This window comes from Pyxicephalus adspersus, chromosome 11 (genome assembly GCF_032062135.1).
Source record: "Pyxicephalus adspersus chromosome 11, UCB_Pads_2.0, whole genome shotgun sequence".
Lineage (NCBI taxonomy): Eukaryota > Metazoa > Chordata > Amphibia > Anura > Pyxicephalidae > Pyxicephalus > Pyxicephalus adspersus.
In genome coordinates this window covers 1,483,451-1,503,491 of record NC_092868.1, presented here as the reverse complement: position 1 = coordinate 1,503,491, position 20,041 = coordinate 1,483,451, and the positions used below count along the sequence as shown (strand labels likewise).

At 42.3% G+C, this 20,041-nt stretch overlaps 2 protein-coding genes across 11 annotated transcripts in view; both read right to left on the bottom strand.

The window, feature by feature from the left end:
- The window catches only part of UBR4 (ubiquitin protein ligase E3 component n-recognin 4), a 50,725-nt gene extending 41,222 nt beyond the window's left edge, over positions 1-9,503 (bottom strand). For 8 of the 10 annotated variants that reach the window (XM_072426559.1, XM_072426563.1, XM_072426561.1 and 5 more), the window contains exons 1-17: positions 9,356-9,503; positions 8,513-8,610; positions 7,949-8,052; positions 7,503-7,632; positions 7,217-7,356; positions 6,010-6,109; positions 4,969-5,110; positions 3,984-4,108; positions 2,669-2,793; positions 2,531-2,590; positions 2,095-2,282; positions 1,572-1,671; positions 1,348-1,488; positions 1,089-1,206; positions 780-964; positions 487-646; positions 321-406 (exon numbers count right to left, since the gene is read on the bottom strand). In XM_072426559.1, coding sequence (XP_072282660.1) covers positions 321-406; positions 487-646; positions 780-964; positions 1,089-1,206; positions 1,348-1,488; positions 1,572-1,671; positions 2,095-2,282; positions 2,531-2,590; positions 2,669-2,793; positions 3,984-4,108; positions 4,969-5,110; positions 6,010-6,109; positions 7,217-7,356; positions 7,503-7,632; positions 7,949-8,052; positions 8,513-8,610; positions 9,356-9,483 — 2,130 coding nt within the window. In that variant the 5' untranslated portion in view covers positions 9,484-9,503. The remainder of the gene's footprint in view (positions 1-320; positions 407-486; positions 647-779; positions 965-1,088; positions 1,207-1,347; positions 1,489-1,571; positions 1,672-2,094; positions 2,283-2,530; positions 2,591-2,668; positions 2,794-3,983; positions 4,109-4,968; positions 5,111-6,009; positions 6,110-7,216; positions 7,357-7,502; positions 7,633-7,948; positions 8,053-8,512; positions 8,611-9,355) is intronic. The other 2 variants (XM_072426560.1, XM_072426568.1) reach the window with 1 other exon arrangement.
- A 657-nt stretch (positions 9,504-10,160) lies between these two features.
- EMC1 (ER membrane protein complex subunit 1) overlaps positions 10,161-20,041 on the bottom strand; it is a 14,331-nt gene continuing 4,450 nt past the window's right edge. Inside the window, exons 8-23 of the mRNA XM_072426111.1 lie at positions 19,902-20,036; positions 19,365-19,436; positions 18,632-18,679; positions 18,148-18,270; positions 17,971-18,067; positions 17,751-17,867; positions 16,520-16,719; positions 15,749-15,898; positions 15,505-15,666; positions 14,849-14,968; positions 14,635-14,772; positions 13,722-13,895; positions 13,428-13,638; positions 12,414-12,498; positions 12,208-12,337; positions 10,161-12,061 (exon numbers count right to left, since the gene is read on the bottom strand). Coding sequence (XP_072282212.1) covers positions 11,882-12,061; positions 12,208-12,337; positions 12,414-12,498; positions 13,428-13,638; positions 13,722-13,895; positions 14,635-14,772; positions 14,849-14,968; positions 15,505-15,666; positions 15,749-15,898; positions 16,520-16,719; positions 17,751-17,867; positions 17,971-18,067; positions 18,148-18,270; positions 18,632-18,679; positions 19,365-19,436; positions 19,902-20,036 — 2,142 coding nt within the window. The 3' untranslated portion in view covers positions 10,161-11,881. The remainder of the gene's footprint in view (positions 12,062-12,207; positions 12,338-12,413; positions 12,499-13,427; positions 13,639-13,721; positions 13,896-14,634; positions 14,773-14,848; positions 14,969-15,504; positions 15,667-15,748; positions 15,899-16,519; positions 16,720-17,750; positions 17,868-17,970; positions 18,068-18,147; positions 18,271-18,631; positions 18,680-19,364; positions 19,437-19,901; positions 20,037-20,041) is intronic.

Genomic DNA, 20,041 nt, shown 5'->3' with positions numbered 1-20,041 from the left:
AAAAAGTGCGTCTTATGGTCCGAAAAATACGGTACACTTTTTTTTTTTAAAGAAAGCTGTACAAATTTAGAAACAATCTTCAACATGAGTAACATGACGGATTGTAAAAAACACAAAAGGCTAAGGACACAGAAATATAAATATAAATAGCCAACAATATGTTAACATAGTAGATTGATCAGGAGAGTATCCTATTGTCTTTGGACATTTTTCTTACTGGATCAGCGGTGTATTTAATTTATTTATATTTGTCTTTTGGTTAAGCATGATGGACAGCTTTGTAAATGATTATTAGGAAAACACAAATAAAATGACATTACCTGTAATGTTGGGGACTGAAGGTCAGAGGTCACAAGACAATGGTTAAACTGATACAGGGCCACAGCAAAATCCTCATCGGATGAGCCTAAGACAGCAAATAGACACGTCTGAGTAAAAGGGAACATTGGAAACATTGCAGCACAGCTTTACTCTGTATAAACCGACCTTTCAGACCGTCCTTGTCTACGTCTTTTATGATACAGGCCAGGGTGGACATGTGCTGCTCAGTTAATGACACGCTTAGGTAGTTTCGGATAAAATTGCTGCGGGAATTCAGCATGCAGGTGGTGATAAAATTCAAAGTATTTGAAGCAAGATTGAGAAACTGAAAGAGAGAGAGGAATTATGTTAGAAAACAGTTTTATATACAAAATGTTCAGTATCGCCCAGAGATTGATTACTTTTACTGTTAAAGAAAATGTTAACACAACAAGCAGTCATTGTGGGACTGTCCATACCAGCTCTGGGTCCTTGCGGCTTGCCATGATGTTGCCGTTTCCTGCAGAGTTTTGTTTGTTTGGGCTCTTTGCTCTGGGGGAGCTCTCAAGAGGTAGAGGTAGTGGAGGCGGTGGTGGAACCTTCTCTTTGCTTGGTGAGATGGTCTCTTCGAACCACTGTCCAAGGATTGGCTCACTGTCATCATCTGCAATCATATAACAAAATATCAGAATATTAAAAAGCCTTCTTACTTGGGTTTTACTCTTAAGAAACCCAGAAAATCTTCTTAAACCATCAGAACAGCTGCGATAATCTCAGTTTTTGGTTACCTTGACTGCTGTCTTCCTCTGTACTACTGAAGTCATCTTCATAATAAGTGTTGGAGTCAGTGGAGGCACTGGCATCGCTACTCATGGAACCTTTCCTCTGCCGTTGTAAGACACAGGCCTACATAATAGAGAACAGTGTTACCCATCTGCCCGGTTTCACCCAATCTCTGACCCGCCCCACCTGCCTGGTTCCTCCCTGTCCCCAACATGCTAAAGATATGAGTGTTATTTAACATTTCCGCAAATTGAGGGGTCTCACCTTCCGATAAGATGTGGACAGTATTGTGAACAGAAGATTAGTCAGTGGGATAGAGTCTATAAGTCGCTGTATTCTCTGGATGGGTGTGCTTTGTGCTGCAATGCTGAGCTCTGCAAGGGGTCCATCTGTATCTGAGGCCTGCTGCAACAAATGAGAAAAAGCAGGTGAATACCACCGATATAGTGTAACTCCCATGTCTGCATTTACAAGAGTTTATCACCCACCTTGTGTAATGTCTCAACCTGCAGGTCTTGAAAGAGTGAGGTAAGTAGCTTGATGGCATGGTTTGCTAGTACTACTGACAAAACCCCAAATCCTTGGTGTCTGTGGTGAAGAAAAAATAAAATCTCAGTGCCATTATAGAAATTTACATTTCTGGTTAAATAAAACAATTACAAGACGAGCCTTAGTGTTTCACTGTGTACAGTGAATACTGAGCTGTCCCATATGAAAGCCCAGCATTACTGCAGTATGTATTTCTAGCAAGCTAGTAACACTGTATAGGTTAAATATGAAAATTTTAAATGCACTACTACATATTTATATTTACTAATCACTTAAATGCTAATTAAACAAATTGAGTTGTTACAAGATATGAAAAAAAATGGCATAATAAAAAGTGTCTTTAGAAGATGTAAATTTGTTTAGACAGCAAGCACTGACAAAAACTTGAGGTGTATCTAGAAAACCCCTTGACAATATACTGGAGTACAAAATAAAGTCATTAGCTCCAAGTTCACCACCTACCCTTTGCCAGGACCCAGTTTTGGGGAGCCAACCCCTTCTTTGGCTCGAGTAATGTCCCGAACCCTGAGTGCAGCCAAGGGGTCTTTCTCCTTCCCTTTGTCGGCTAGGGCTGTGGGACTGAGATTAAGGATCAGGTACAAGCTGTTAACCAGACACCAGGCTCCCAACAGCTGAAAGTTCTGATAATGCTGAAATAAAACAAAAAAAAAATAAATAAATATGGATTCAGAATTTAACTTTCAGTGAATGAATGCAGGAAATCTCCATAACTACATAAGCCAAATGTGATAATCTAACACTTGGCACATAGAAACGAAGATTTACAAGCTCCTCATTTCAAGTTATACACTTAATTTGTAATGAGCACAGATAGAACATTCCATTATCAAAGATTTCAAAGCTGTGGCTTTACAAATCAAGCAAATGTTTTGCTTACCTCTCCTCCGGCTCTTCTGGAGTTATTGATTGCTTGGCCGATCATTTCATAGATCTCCAACTGTAGGAAAGGCAACATGATTAATACGGGTATCATAAAACAGCAAAAGGCTACACAGAACAAATCTCAACCACTTACACATTTCTGTACAATGGTGGCTGCATCCGTCTCATAGTCCTCCTCTTTGCCACTTATGGATCCGGAGCGAACCTGTGGCGTAGTGCCAACGTGGAGGATTGCCATACACGTGGCTACACTTACACCTGCATACAACGGACAGTAAAGATTATGGGGTAGTAAGTATATGGTCAGTGGGTACAAAAAAGACAGACTGACAATGGGGAGAGGTCAGATGGATTCAACTGTCCACACTTTATTGATAAAGACCAAAGATATAAATCTAAATGTTAGAAACTCTTTATACTGCAGACTTGGTGTTTTTCTTTTCTTAAGAGGAACAAGAAAAGAAAATTACTTTCCAGAAACATAGCGATCAGGGCTTAAAAAAGTGACTAAGTGCCCCACCCTGAACTCCAGGGCTACTTGTGTTACCCCTTTTTTGGTTCTATTCTCATACCATCAGGTGGCAATTTACACAAAACGTAACTGTAGGTAACGGGTCTCACCGTCTGCACCACTAATCAAAAGGTACACTATTTAAAACAATATGGTAAAACATGAAGAGAATCCACATCTAATACTCTACTCCAACAGACCGTTACCATGGTCAACATGGTCTAATTTATCTGAAAGTTATGTTTAAAATGTAACTAAAGCTAGGTTCCAAGTATTTCATCTTAACCCCCCCACCCCCAATCCTTCCTGATCTTACCTCCCCATCCCATCTTACTGGCCCTGGCCGTCCCCCCCAACTCATATTTTGTTGTTAGAGGTTTCTTTTTTGATGTGAAATTGATATTTTTTTTATTTATATGTATAGATATTTTTCTGCTTTTGTTATTCGAATGTTCTCAAAATATAAACTTCAATAAAAACAATTGAAATAAATATAAGTGCCTAGGTGAACGGTGTTGTGTACAGCATTATATGATGCCCCCAGTAACCATTTAAATCTGAACCTTGTATACATGTACAGTGCTACTGACCCAGGCTGTACCCAGGGATCCCACTTCTCTGCAAGTTGAGATTAAGCCCAGCCCTCACCTGGCATTAAGCATTATCCACAAACAAGGTGTAGTTTAGCTCCAGACAGTTGTGATGTGTAATGATTACCACTGACATCCTAAATTGGAGGGATGCAAGGACAAATTGACCAGATCTCAGTATCCAGACATCCTAGTTAGGGGTTTAACTTATGTTTTGGTGAACCTTTAGGGAGCAAACATTTGCGTCCTTGCATGTAGGGACAGTTATCCTCGAGAAGTTTACACTTTCAACAATTGTTAATTAAATCTTTCAAGCTAATCTGTTAAAGCCATTTTTTTCTCTTTACCTGCATACAAGCAGCTTAGGGCCAGCAGGGTGACATCCTTGAGCCGAGGTGGGGTCAAGGGTTCCATGACGGGAAGGGACAGAGTATCCAGTGCCATCGTCACATCAATCACCAGGGAATGAAAGCTGCAAAAAGAATTTAGAAACGACTTCTGTCAGCACATGTTGGATAAATTTGACTTGTGATGAAGTACTAAAGCTATCGAGCATACAAAAGCTAAATATCAAGAAAATCTTAAAGAACAGCAAGACATTTCTTCACACCGTCTCTTGACCTATAAAGGATTCCTACATTAAAAAGTGATCAATAAAGATCAAAAGACAGTGTCTGCAGATGAGGTAAAAATTTTGAATTTTTAAGCTTCCTACATTAAAAAGTGATTATTAAAATCTAAATTTTGACTTGAAACAGCATTTCATCTGCAGAATGGCCAATGTCTACAGAAAAACCAACAAGCCTGGATACGGTTTGGTAAAAGCAAACAGGCGCGTTTGAGGTTGCAAGATTCAAAAAATTAGAAATGAAACAAGTTTATTAGGACCCCGATTCTAGATATCAACTCAGTTATCTCGATATCCATTCAGTACATTTAAAATTACAAAATGATGGTAAAAGGAAACAAGAAGTCATATTGAATTCTTTGTTACAACACGATCGCAGAAATACTTCCTCAAGGGATATTGTTTTACCATCTAGAACTGGAGTAAGAAATAAAGTTTTTTTGTTGACATTTGCAATCTCCATCTCTTTTGTTGGCAACCCTTATCACCCCTCTTTGCTTTGACCAAACAGTTAAGGTTTATTGGTTTTTGTGATATACGGTTTGTATATATTAACTGAGGAAGGTAATTGCCCTATTCCTATATGTATAAACAGTGTCCACTGAAGTTTTATTCACCAATTTATAAATTGGATCCACAAGCAATCCTTTGATATTCACATAAATCTGCTAAATGACACATTAGACGCAGCATTGCATTCTTACCCATTGCGGACAGCTGTGGCATCTCCTACTGTCGCTGGCATTATGAAGAAAGAATTGGCTGAAACAGCATCTTGGAAACGGTTAATGTATCTCAGGAAATATGGGAGGTTCAAACAGACTCTCAGCAACTTCTCTGACCCACCTGAAACAGAAAATGATCAGCTACAATAAGTATGGCATTATGATGAGGTTAAAGGGATGGATAAAGAACCTCAATCATACAAAAGCAGTACAGGATATTCACACATTAACCTGCCATTATTAGTTCACCAAATAATCAAGTAGGATTTGTGTTCGAGTTCGTGTACAGCACGTTAAAATTCTGATCGTTGAACCATTTGCTGAAAACCCTACCATAGTATAGAGGTCTCTGCTGTACCATAGATAAACCATTATCTTTCAGTAGGATGGTCCTTTCCATTGGAAGTATGACGTCCAAGATTTCCTGAAGGAAACATTCCCCAAATATTATAGGCTGTGATGGGGTTGGGTCAGTGGTTAGCACTTTGGCCTTTGCAGCGCTGGGTTCTAAGTTGGAATCTTGGCCAGGACACTATCTGCATGGAGTTTGCAGGTTCTCCCCATGTTTGTGTGTGCGTTTCCTCTGGGTAGTCCAGCCCACATTCCAAAAACATGCAGTTAGGTTATTGACTTCCCCCAAAATTGACCTTAGACTGTATTAATGACACATGACTATGGTAGGGACATTAGATTGTGAGCTCCTTTGAGCGACAGTTAGTGATCTGACTATGGACTTTGTACAGAGCTGCGTAATATGTTGGTGCTATATAAATACTGTATTATAACAATAGTAGTCTAATTCTCTGGGCTCCATGTTCATTCTACTACACCCTATTAGATTTCCCCAAGCAAAATTAAGTCAAACAGAGTGTGCTTTACAATACCATCTATCAAAAGATCCACCACAACAGACAAACAAGGCATGAAATTATCGATAAAACTAGACATCCCCCATGCCACCAATGAGTCACTTTAGCAAATCTTTAATCTAAAGAAACTGTTGTGACATTAAAATCTTACCCAGCTCCTGCAGACTGGCCACGTTCTGGGCCATGAAGATGCTCTTTGTTTTAGCAGCAGAGGCTTGATCACAGGTTGAGTCGTCTCCTTCGCTCTCCACCTAAAAGACATTCCCAGTATTCATTTATCTATATGGTATTGATGTGTATGTCAACCCTAATGTGCTGCATATTCAGGTAAAGGGAGTACATGTGCCTTGCAGCCTGCCTATATTTTGCAGAAAAGAAGAGGAAAGTGTTCTGTAATCCTTTACTCTGGTAATAATTTTTTTCCCATTGTATATCGAGTTGGTGTCATCAACCTGTTACACTTTACACTAAAGTCAAACTTTGACATTTTGAGATTCAGGAAAGACGTTATTGCAGAAAGGTGATGTCCCTTCCGTAAAAACTGCTCTTGCCCGCCTGTTCATCACTCACCTGTCAGATTCTTCCGAGATTCACACAATGATATTTTCAGTATCTAAGCTAAGTTATCCAACAGCCTCTTAAACCAATAAAGAAAATCTGTCTTTCCAGTAGGTAAAAATTCAAATTTTAGACTCACTGTAGAACCTCCAAGAAATATTATAAAAATGTGATTTACATGTCCCACAACCTAAAGCTAAAATGTTACCTTGCTCTGAGGAAGCCACTTTGATAAAGACATATGTAACATTTAGGTCCAGTTATAAATATGGCTACGTACACACGTCAGATGATTCTCGTCTAATTATCATCTCAGATGAGTAATGGAAGTGAAGGAGAGCATGGTGGGGTGCCACTCACTCATTCTTCCCCTCCCCACAGAGCAAAACAATGCTGTATGTACAATACTCATTCATGCACCTTTAGTCTTTTGTCTTTGGAATAGATCGTGAAGGATTCAGCATCTACCCGTCAGATTTTAGTGAGATGCACACAGTGATATTTTCAGTTACTGTAAGATAAAATTATCAAACAGCCCCCTGCACCAATAAAGATAAAATCTGCCTTTGTAGTGGGCAAAAATTCAAATTTTTAGACGTCCCATCACTGTAGAACCCCCAAGAGATATTAGATGTGATTTAGATGTCACACAACCCAAAGCTAAAATGTTACCTTGATGTTGAAATGTTTTCACATTCTGATATTTCTTGGGGGTTCTACAGTGATGAGTGAAAGATCCGTTCCAACGACTAAAGTGTGTACGCAGCCTTACTTAAATGAGATGATGGTGCAAGGCTAACCTGTGTGTGTGCCGGTGCGGCAGATGATGTGGAGCTCCGGGGGTTAAACACCGACGTCAGCTGATTTAAAAAGTTCATTTTCACTTCCTTCTGCCGCAGCTCAGGACTTAGCTGAACAGTGCTCTCCTTCTGATCCTCCACTGAGAAAGGGGGAGAGAAAGATGTAAGTAAAAGAAGGAAAATGATATTTATGCTTCCATCCAACCATAACATGCACGCCAAACCCATATTTCAGCCCAGTATCCTAAGAACAGCTGGATACCCCTCCTCCTCCCAACCATCTCACCATCAGAAAGAGTCTGTACAGTCTGTGGCAGTTTGGAAGATTTCATCATTGCAGTAAAGGTAATGATCTCAGTCCGGTCCAGACGGCTCGTGCCAGTGCACAGACCTTTTATAAGGAGAATCAGATGTTTCTGGAAAAGGAAAATAAATTACAGTGAGGATCTGGCTCAATCACACTATATAAAGAATATGATCTGGATTAAACTTAGTTGGGCTTTTGAATGTTCACCTTCCCTGACCAGGCCAGGTTGAAGAAGAGATCTAGACCAAGGCATGAGGGGTCCTGGAAGATCTGACCCCCTCCCGATAAACACACTTTAGTCCAAGTCATCATGGCAGCTTTATGACTATCAGCCAAGCATTGCTAAATCAATATTAGGATAAAAATCTCCTACAGACACAATCAGGAAACCCGGTACCACCAGAAAATTTAAAGGAACCACTCACCTGTGACACTGCGCATGCCTCATCTGGGCTCTCTAGACGCAGAAGGCAAAATTCAAGAAGGACTTTGCAGGCAGCAGCCACTGATTGCAGCTGATTTCTAGGAACTGAAAACAAGAAAAAGTTTCCCCCCAGCCTCCAATTCAGTCCTATCAGCATCTCTCCTGAACTGAAGTTGCTATTTCTGATATCACTGCATTCTGTATGCGTCTCATACAGTGCAGTGGACTTTTACATCTAAACATTAGGAAAGGCCCACTCACACTGATGCATGTTAACATAAGCTGCATCAAAACAGCCCAATAATTTGCACCAGAATTCACCAAAAAAGGTGCATGCGCCGCTTCCGGCAGCTCACCACCATGCACAATCTGCCACTGCATAGCACCCACGCAGGTGACCTGCTGCAACTCAATAGTGTGAGCCAGACCAGACAAGTTATACGAAGCATTCAATGGCTTAGGACCTCTTCTAGAACTACTACTCCCAGCATTTCCACTAGGCTGCTATGACGGATGTGAGTCCAGTGACATGAGGCCACATCTGCAGTACAGAACCGTCACTTACTTTGGTTGCACACGGTTGTGATGTAGTGAGTAGACAAGGCAACAAACGAGGAGTAGAAAGGCTCGTACTGTTTGTCATGATGCAGAATTTCTGATTCACTAGAAAAGAAAAACAATAAATAAACATTGGGGTCAAATCCTTAACTCTATGTAAAGCTGAACAATTCATTTAAACTGAATTTTCTATTCCCATAAAGGATATAAATCCTCTTTGTATCTGTACAATGCTGTTTCAAACCCAGATAATATCTTGGAACAAGTAGCAGTGATGATGGCTGCACTGTCCATGATCTGTACAGGGGATAAGCTGTGGGAGGGGCCTAGAAGCCACACCTACTACAGGCTGCCTGTGGAAAGTGACATGAGGGGGCGGAGACAAGACCAGTGGCCTGGCACAAAGACTGAGAACAACAATGACCAGTCTGACTGACAGGAAATTGTTTTACAATGATTAACTGCACAGATCTGGACGACATAATACATAAAGCATGCAGAGATTCCAGAAACACGTGACCCACACACAACATTTATAATGGAGTCAGGCTTTAAAACTAGAACAAGAGTCATGTGACTAGGACAGAAGATCATCACATCGTCTACACCAGTCAACCATCCCCCATGTTCATTTACATAATTAAATCAACTTTAGTGCAAATGATTATTACACACTATTTATATAGTGCTGACATATTACGCAGCGCTGTACAAACTCCATAGTCATGTTGTGCAGAGGGGGGAGGGGACTTTTCATAGCTTTACAGAGGGGGGAGGGGACATGTCAGCAGTCAGGCCAAGAAGAGGACCTGTCATGGCGGCGATGACTCAGCTCTCCCCACCCCCTCACCTCTCTATGACGGAGGTCAGTAGCTGCGGCAGCTCTTTCATGTCGAAGGCGGAATATGAGGCTGACAGGAGCGGCCTAACCGCAACATCCCAGCCGGGACCGGTTCCGCCACCGCCGCTGGAAGCCATGTTCCTGCAATCACCGTACAGGACAGGACCCGGAAGTGACGTCTACAATACAGATGGGCGGGACTTATCCCGGGTCTCGCCGCGCAGCCCCGCCCACGTATTACTCACGCATATTGACCCCGCCCCCTGGACCAGCAATTGATACAATGTAACCCCTTGCTGGATACTTTAACCCCTTCACTGCCAATCACTTCCAGCCAATCACCGGCAGCCGATGTCAGTCCTGTCCTCCCTATAGACAGGCCAAGCCTAATATCGCCATTTCCTACCCCCCATCATTATATTCCTCTATTCACTGCTGTTATATATTCAGGATACAATATACTCTGACAGTATCATATTTCAGACCAGCTCCAATCCTTTATTCCCAGTCAGTGACTCTGCCTAGGCTGAGATGATATCATCAGTCTGCTGCAGGCAGCATTGCCTCAGTCTCCTCCCCCTAGTGATCAGATTGTAACATTGCAGAAGGTGAGAGGATGCAGCAGAGGCTGATCTGTGTCAGATATTTGTGAACACAAAACTAGACAGACCCGCCAGGGCTTACAGGATCATCTCTGCCCAATATATAGAAACCCTGGATGATGCCAGAACAAAGATGGCTGCGCTGGTGCAGTCCTGTGATATCTGTGACACTGACACTACAATACTCCGCACATAACACACAAACTACAATGACATTTTCATTATTTTGTGTTTTTTTCTTTATTTGGTGGTTTTAAAATCTTTTTGATACCACAAATCAGGACAATTAGAGGTCACATGATCCACATCCAGGTGACAATCACTAAATAGAAATTTTATTTAAAACAAAAAAACAGAAATTTTATTTAAAACAAAAAACATAAATTAGGGGGGAAAATGAACTGAAATCCAGAATATCGTTATGGTACGTCACATTCACATATGGAGGGATCTGATTGGACCATGGAGGATCAGCGAGGGGGGTTCGATCCCCACCTGGGAAGGATCAGCATGGAGTTTGTGTTGTCCCGGACAGCTCCCAAGCATTATGAAATAGGGGTAGCAAAGCAGGCTGGCCAATCAGCATTCACTTTGTTCTGATGGCTCTGGATTAAAGGGAAGTTGCAATGTGAGGGCCCCATCACACGGTGGAAAGGAAAACCAAGAACCTCAGCATAAGACCCCGTACACACAGGGTTCAGCCTGTAAGGAGCAGCAGGAGTTCATTCTATTTTCCCTTCCCCGATAAACACAATTCTGACATTTTTTCTGTTTTTATTACATTTTATTACCATTTTATCACCATAAAATGCAGGCAGGAGAGCTCATGGGAGCAGCCAGCAGGGGGCACTAGATGACTTCCTAAAAAAAAAAATCACAGCATCTGGGCATAGTACTCCTAACACGCCTACCTCTGATGCAACCAGTGGGCTGGCACATGGGAGGAGTTATGCAAATATCAAAAAGGTGGAGCAAGAGAGAGTGGGTGGTCCTAGTCTGGCATTATTTGCATGCGTACCATTCTATGTAACACCCACACAGGAAGCTGAACCTCTATGATTGGAGCAATAAAAATCCATTTAATGAAAGGGGCAGTGCCAAGGACAGGCAGTCTGGAGAGGGGAGGGGCTAGATGATGTAGGATGTCCTCTAGCTTGGAAAAAAGGCGGGCTCTGATCTGCTGCAGCTTCTAATGAGAAGCTCACAGTGTGCAGAGGTAACCAATGTCAGGCAGGAGAGGAGCTGGGTGTGCAAGACTGTAGGGAAGGCTAGAGGGGAGAATAAATGAAGAGGAAGGCTGGAGGGGAGAATTAATGAAGGGGAAGGCTGGAGAGCAGAATTAATGAAGGGGAAGGCTGGAGGGCAGAATTAATGAAGGGGAAGGCTGGAGGGCAGAATTAATGAGGGGGAAGGCTGGAGGGCAGATTTGAAGGTTGACTTTATTGGCCTGCACACTGCACTATAACAAGCTGCCCCCATGAGTACAACACCCAAGGCTTCTACTGCTCATTCACCACACACACTAACCATTCACCACAATCATTCACACAACCAGTAACGATTACTAAAACCAGTGCAGTCTGGACCACAGTAGAGACGACCATGACACCTCCGCAGGCTGTCATTCAAGTAATTATGTTCCTAGCAATGAAGCTTATCTTCCCCTAAGATTGGAGAGTATGCAGGGGGGGCTAAAGGAGATCTCTACCCAAAACAAATATTTTAGCTGTGGGGGGGCAGTGGTAATCTAATCATGTGACAGTGTCAGTAACCAATTACAAGGTATAATTTTGGGGTTTTGATGCTATGAGCAGTGCGGACCAAGGGCTTCTGCCAGGCAGATGTAGTATGTTAGCATATTATAAGACACAAAGCTAAAATATCTGTATGGGGCGGAATTATCCTTTAGGTTCTGATGATCACTTCTGCAGTCTCATCGCCAGGCCCGGTTAAGAAGTTTGACCTGTGCCAGTCTTTTGGTGATCATAGTGGCAAAAACCAGGCCGATGAGAACCCCACTGATGAGGATGTAGTCGTAGTCGTCCTTCAGAACGTCGAACTGCTTGGAAGGGTAAACGCGAGTCTGGTAAATGTCCAATCCGTAGGCCACGACCTGCCGGGGAAAGGGGGAGAGAGTCAGACACAGAAATATGAAGGAGGAGTCAGATTGGGTGAATGGAGTGTGGAAGGGACAGGAATGAAAAGTGAGATTGGGTGAATGGAGAGAACCAGGGGAAGGACAATGGCCGATATGCTCACCAGGCATGTGGACTCCAGGCCTGAAGGGGCAGTGTAAATTCCTTTCATCCTGGACACGGTCTGGTTGTAATTGATGAATCGTTCGGCATGAATCTGAATGTCAGGGGTGTAGGGGATCAAATTCTCCTCCCTGCCAGATACAAAAGGAAAGTAAGAGCCAGTTTCTCCAAAGTACACAATTCTAATAAACCAATCACAGGGCTTACCTTGTGTATTCTGTTGGGATTTCAGGCCGGCGGGGGTCCAGGATAGCCTTGGGAAGGGAAAAGATCGCTCCAGATGGGAGACCAACTGTGGAGAAAAATGTCACTTTATACCTGTGCAAAATCTCCAAAGTACCCCCCAACCTGTACCTAGAGACCTCAAACTCCTTGTACACCCTCTTATCTCTCCCATACACAGCCCCAATGACCTACTAATGACTTCCTCACTCATAACCCCATCACACGCACGGCTCCAATACTTTTTTGGAGCTGCCCCAACTCTTTGAAATGGTCTCCTCATCCTATTCGTTTTGCTCCTACTTTCTGCTCATTTAAAAGAGCCCTCAAAACCCAAATGCTTCACCCTCACCTACCCGTCTTCTTTTATCTCCTAAACCCTCACTACTTACCCACCATTCCATATCCCCCCCCTATTGTGTGATACTTCCCCCACCTCCTAGATTGTAAGCTCTTCGGGGCAGGGTCCTCTCCTCCTCCTGTGTCACTGTCTGTAGCTGTCTGTCATTTGTAACCCCTATTTAATGTACAGCGCTGTGTAACATGTTGGCGCTATGTAAATACTGTATAATTATAATAATATTAAAATAGAATTACAGCCAACCCTCCCCATTTACATAGTAGGTAAAGTTAAAAAAGACATAAGGCCATCAAGTCCAACCACTAAGGAAACAAACATATCCCAGATATAAAACCTGATAAGACATAGTTGGTCCAGAGCAAGGCAAAAAAAAAAATTGTCCTGGTGATTGCTTTTGCTGATGATAAACATTTCAGTTCTCACTGATCAGGAATAAAGGGTTAAATCCTATAATGGAGATACCTGTCCCAGTGACAACCTCAAATTGCACATTCGCTTACTTCCTGTTGTGTCTTCAGGGCAGAAAGTGAAAAGGAATCCTTTATATATGACATATAGGGGGATCTGAGAGTTTCTTTTTATATTAAGAATTACTTTTTAATTCCTTCAATATGTTTGCTGGCCGCATTTATACTCACTGAGGACGTGGCGACTGGTTATTCCCCGTTCGGTGATGGTTGCCTCCATGGCTCGTATGGCGGAGGGGAATATGTATGATTGCTGCAGGACATGAGGGAGGAAAGGCCGGTCCAGAGAGCTGAAGCTGGTGCTGTTGTATTGCTCAGTTCCTTCATAAAGTTCCAGGACTGTCAGCTCGTTACGACGCGACTTGCTGTTCCAGTACTGATACTGCGGGAGAGACGAAAGGTTGGGAAAAACCAACAGAGAGGAAGAAACAAGAAATAGATGATTACACCTTGTCTGGGACTTACCACCACCCAGTTCTCAGAGTGAACGATATTGACGGGGCCCTTGGCTTTCCTCTGCACAGACGAGTGAATGATACGCCCGGTAACTCCATCGATGAGATATATTCCTATGAAGCAGCGGTCGGGGTGAGTGTCTGTACTTTCTGTTACTATTGTCAACAAGTTGGGGTTCAGGTACTAATAGGGAAAAAAAATATTAAAGATATTTAGAAATATAAAATATAAATACCATCAAATGAAAAATGAGAGAACCACCCAGTCATGTGACACAAGGCATACTACAAACGTATAGAACAAGGTGTTTTACAGATTAGGTTTTTATGGGCATATAAAGAATTCCCAGTGTGCAGAACTAATCTATAACTTTAAGACGAACTAAACTCAAAATTTTTACTTTACATAAAAGGGTAGACAACCCTTTTATTTAAAGTAAATATTGTATTTTTTTTTTTTTTAAGTGCAAAAAGGGTGAAGCACCTCCCCTTTCTGTCTTGATTGCCGTGGCAGAATGGGATCACAAAGTCTTGCGGGATACCTACGTCACACATCCAAGGAGGCTCTTGGTTGCTCCTTCTGAACATGCCCTGATTTTGAGCATGCGCAGAAGGTGACTTTTTTTTTTTTAAATGGAAGAAATTGAAGCATGGGCCTTGAGATCGGCAATCCTTTTCCCCATCTATGTCACCCAATCTCACGCATGCACAGTGCGAGATCGGTGACGTAGGAAGAACCTGGAAGAAGAGAGAAGAAGATGTCAGCGCTTCCTCTGAAGGATAACAGGATGACGCGGGACCCGAAGCAAGAAACCTCCTGATGGATGTGCAGGATTAAAGGTGTGTTTAATTTATTTTGAGTTTATTTCACTTTAAGTTAACCCATCATGAGTATCACACGAACACATTTTCTGCAGTTTTACCTTGTAGAGGACGCTGCGGTCACCCATGACTCTCCCTTGCGAGTGAACATGCTCATTGGAACGTTTTCCCTTCACAGTGGTGACCCTCTGAAGCTCTGGAGGCAGCACAAGCTCCCACATCTCCTCTGTATTCAGATCCTGCAAAGACACATTTTACAATCATGAAAGATAATAAAGAAAGATGATAAAAAGCAGAAAGGAAGCAGCTCTGTACCTTGTGCAGACGAAGTCCAGTCAGCTTTCCTTTCTCAGCATCCACCAGGAAAAAGAAGATGGTGGGGGACAGCTCCTGTAACTGCTGCAGAACGTACTTTGTGGCTGGGAAAGGAATAACCTGAAGAGATGGGAATAAGAGAATTAAAATGGACAATGTGACTGCATTATAGACTCGGGTACAAGCAAATCCTAAACTTAAGTGGCTCAGAGATTAGCACTCTGGTCTTTGCAGCGCTGGATCCCAGGTTTGATTCTTAGCCAGGAAATTATCTGCATGGAGTTTGCAGGTTCTCCCTGTGTTTGTGTGGGTTTCCTCTGGGTACTCCGCTTTCTTCCACATTCCAAAAACATGCAGTAAGGTTAATTGGCTTCCCCCTAAAAATCACCTTAGACTGTGTTAATGACAAATGACTATAGTAGGGACATTATATTGTGAGCTCCTTAATGGACAGCTAGTGACATGACTATGGACTTTGTACAGCGCTGCGTAATATATTATGTTGGCGCTATATAAATACTATGTAATAATAATAATTAAGTCATTCTTTTCACTTAAAGAGTGAAACTTAACACAGCGAGAAACGTCCATGTTACATCATTCTATACAATCCAATTTAAAATCCAAACATGTTTCCCAAATGAATGACAACCCACCTTGTGCTGGTCATCCAATAAAAGAAGCACTTTGGCGTAGTCGTGGTCCATAACTGGGAGAAGCAGGGACTGCAGAATAGGACGCTGCAGGGGAGGCGGGGCCATCTGACTCAGTTTTCCGAATATTGGGTTGAAGACGTAAAGAGAGGTCATCCCCGTCTCCTAGAATGAAAAACAGGAATGTTTCTCCGCCTTCAAACATTAAATATAAAGACAGCACTACAGCCACAAAAAAAATACAGACCTTGTCCTTCACCAGCAGGGTGCACTGAGGGGGATAAGGGAAGTGAGCCGTTGTCCTCTGGACAAATAGCTTAAATGAGGCTCCCGGCTGAACACCAGGGAGGTAAAACTTCCACAAGATGCTGCCTGAGCCGCTTTCAATGCCAAAGAGCTGCAAAGAATAAACAGTCTATTAGATCAATACAGTCCACACAGAGTGGAATAGTTTAAAGCTGAACTCCAGGATTAGCAAATGGTATTAAATACAAGAGGAATGTGAACTTGTGCTTTTATTATAGTTACTGAATTATTCCCCACGTATTCTGGATAAAATAACTTCTATCCGCTCTCTTCGCTCCTTCAATGACCTACTAATGACTTCCTCACTCATAACCTCATCACACGCACCGCTCCAAGACTTTTCTAGAGCTGCCCCGACTCTCTGGAATGGTCTTCCTCGTCCTATTCGGCTTGCTTCTACTTTCTGCTCATTTAATAATGCTCTCAAAACCCAACGCTTCACCCTCACCTACCCATCTTCTTCTGTCTCCTAAACCCTCACTACTCTATTGTGTGATACTTCTCCTATTGTGTGATACTTCTCCCACCTCCTAGATTGTAAGCTCTTCTGGTCAGGGTCCTCTCCCCCTCCTGTGTCACTGTCTGTGTCTATCATTTTCAAACCCTGTTTAATGTACAGCGCTGAGTAATATGTTGGTGCTATATAAACCTTGTTGATAATGAAAACCAGGTGCATAGAGAATGCCTCATTGCCCCAATCCAACCCCCTCACCTTGCCCGAAGCCGTCACCATGACCATCATCTTCTGCAGGTTGAATTCATCTCTGGCTAGCGTGTCAATGTTGATCTCGCTGCGGATTTGGCTGCGTGGCTTCCTGGCGTCACAGAACATCTTCCACAGGTGGGCACTCCAGGACTGCAGCAAGATCAACTGTGAGGACAGACGCTTCAGCACCATCCCCAGGAGCCCATCTGTATGAGGAAGAGAAAGGTACCTTTAGGTTTTGTTAGTTTTCAAAAGACACAAAGATCTATAAAAACTGAACACACACAAAAGAAAAGAGGTGAATCCAAAGGGACAGGACAAAAGTCTGTGATATTCAGATTTATAAATTACAAAGTTATCAAGAGTACCATAGCTGACCCCTCCTATTATTATTATTACACAGTATTTATATAGTGGCAACATATTACGCAGAGCTGGACAAGATACATAGTCATGTCACTAGTAGCTCACAATCTAATGTCCCTACCATAGTCATATGTCGTTTTTACAGTCTAAGGTCAATTTTGGGGGGAAGCCGATTAGATTAACCTAACTGCATGTTTTTGGAATGTTGGAGGAAACCCACACAAACACAGGAAAAAACTGCAAACTCCATGCAGATAGTGTTCTGGCTGAGATTCTAACCTGGGGCCCAGCGCTGCAAAGGCCGGAGTGCTAACCACTGAGCCACTGTGCTCTTTTTGGTTCAGCGAGCTCAGTTTTGTACAGAGCAGTTGAAGGGTTATAACTTCTTTGATGTGCCTGTGACCTCCCGCTACCCGCAGGAAGAATTCCCAAGTGCCCGGAGGAAACCCCCACTAAGACGGGAAGATCACATAAGACTAATTATTCTAACCACCAGCCTCCATGACCGGATTTCTCTCACATTTAATTAGTACTTTAGGGAAGGGTTAGAACATTGCTACATTTCTGTGTCTTTTTGTCTTGGTGATACCCTCCGTCACATTTATAGTAAAGGATCAGAACTTCTAATTATAGGTTTATTTCTGCCAATGACTGCTCCCAGGGGGCTTCTCTATCTCATTTACCTACATGATGACAATAAAACAGCAAGTGAACCAAAAATCAATTCATGAATATATAAAATTGTGCCTCATCTCAGTGTTACCTTGTATAGCTGGATCCAGGCAGCAGAGAAAGCAAAAGAAAAGCATTAAAACATGATAGCGAGCAAGCAAAGACAGCGACACCTCCCACTCATCCTATGCCCACATACCGGCTTTCTTGCCAAACTCTCCCTCTAGTTCAGCCTGAGCCCCTGTGAGAGGGAGGTCAACCATTTCCATCGTCACCACATCGGCCAGAGCCTCTTCTCTAAGCCACAAGACCTTTCCTGGAAGATAAATGTGATGGTAAGAATAGGGGAAGGAGGAATAAAGCCACAACAAGCTAAAACAACAATACAATAGTTAAATAATAAATGTTCCTAGTTATACCTGGCTGTTGCAGGAATGTGAGCTGGTTGTCCTCAGTCTGCACAAGTGCCCGATAGCCCACTGAGTCATCTTTCTTTAGGAACAGCTGAAGATAGAACTAAAAACAGAAGCACAGGTTAAACAGCATAGATTATAACAAAACATTAAATGCAATTAGGAAACAAGATTTCCACTTACAGCATCCGGTCTCACACAACTTTGTTCCAGCGTGAACGTCATGGTTGTGTCCAAAAGCCTGCGGCCACTGTCTGCCATGTACAGGCTGATTGTAAATGTCTGCCCAGGACAGGATGCAGCTTCCTGCATTAAAATATATAAAATATTTTAATCTTTATTGTTATTAAACAGTATTTATTTAGCGCCAACTTATTACGCAGCGCTGTACATTACATAAGCACATAGGGCCTGATTTATGAAAGCTCTCCAAGGCTGGAGAGGATACATTTTCATCAGTGAAGCTGGGTGATCCAGCAAACCTGCAATAGTTAGTGAAAAAGTCAATTGCTATTTGTTAGCAAATGTTTTCAATCCTGGACCAGATCCATTCCAGCTTTGCTGGATCACTCAGCTTCACTGATTAAAGTGTATCCTCTCCAGTCTTGAAAATCTTCAATAAATTATGCCCATAGTGTCAGTGTCATCTAAAAATATTCAGACCTACCTCCGAGCAGGTGAGTCCAGCAGTGGCCTCGGAGTCTGGGGATGTTTTCTGTATTAGAAGCAAAACATGAAGTGAATGTGAAAGTTATAAACTTGGATAAACTGGCTAGGAGTGAAAGTTTTCAATATGAATTATTTTGATTGGTCCTAAAATCCCATGGGATGCACTTCCACATAAACCCAAAGCCCATTAAGATAGGACAGAAATAAAAATGGCCACAGGAACATTGGATATCCTCATTGGTAAATGTTAGAGGGATCCAATGCATTATGGGCTTCATATCACTTTCACTGTGATGAATCTCTTTTTTTTTTTTTTTTTTTTTTTTCCCCCTTAAAAAAAAAAAAAAAAACTTTCATACGTGAAAAAAACAACCCAACATTATGGGCTTCATATCACTTTCACTGTGATGATTTTTTTTTTTTTTTTTTTTTTTTTTTTACCCCCTTAAAAAAAAACAAAAAAACTTTCATACGTGAAAAAAACAACCCAAACGACACATCGGTCCTGATTTATTAAAGCTCTCCAGGGCAGGAGAGTATATACTTTCATCAGTGAACCTGGGTGATCCAACAAGCCGGGAATGTTTTTTATTTGCTAGAAAATATTTTGAATCCTGGACCAGATCCATTGCAGGTTTGCTGGATTACCCAGTTTCACTGATGAAAGTGTATCTTCTCCAGCCTTGGAGAGCTTTAATAAATCAGGCCCTATGAGTACAATATGCACTGACCGTGTCTGTCTTGCACTGCATCACAGCTGCGACGGCCTTTTCTGACGTGGAAGCAAAAGTCGCCAGAGATACCTGGAGAAGGGACAGTTTTCAATGTTAAGGAAACATAAATTACAAAGACAAATGTATAGAGTGACAATAAAGTTGTGGGTCTGTAACACTAATTTTAAGAGACCTGTCACCTTAGTGGAAAGCCGCCTCAGATCGTTTCATTTTTTACCCCTTTAGTGTTCCTTTTGCCGTCTACCTGTTTTAAAGCCGCCATCAAACTACCTGATGTTGGAGCTTAAAGCAGAGACATCGCCAATCTGTCATATGGCACTGCCTGGGCCCAGGGATCAGCCTGAGCACTGAATGATGGAAGGAGGTCACATGACCATGTAGAAGATAACCAGGGGTTTAGTATCCCAAGCATTGAAAAATGCTCAGGGCGGCTTTACAATAACTTTGTAATCAGTAATCAGGGCTATTTAACAAATAAAAATGTATTGCCCTTCATTTTAAAATGAAAGAAATAAAATGTCCTAATGTGCTCACATGAGAGAAGTCACGCAGTGGTGTCAGGGTGCCATCCCGGTACTGCATCAGGAGAAAACGGCGAGAAGAGATCTGCAGGAAGAACTGGGCCAGAGCCGGGCCTGGAAGACTGAGAGGAGCTGTAATTATTCCGAGCTCTG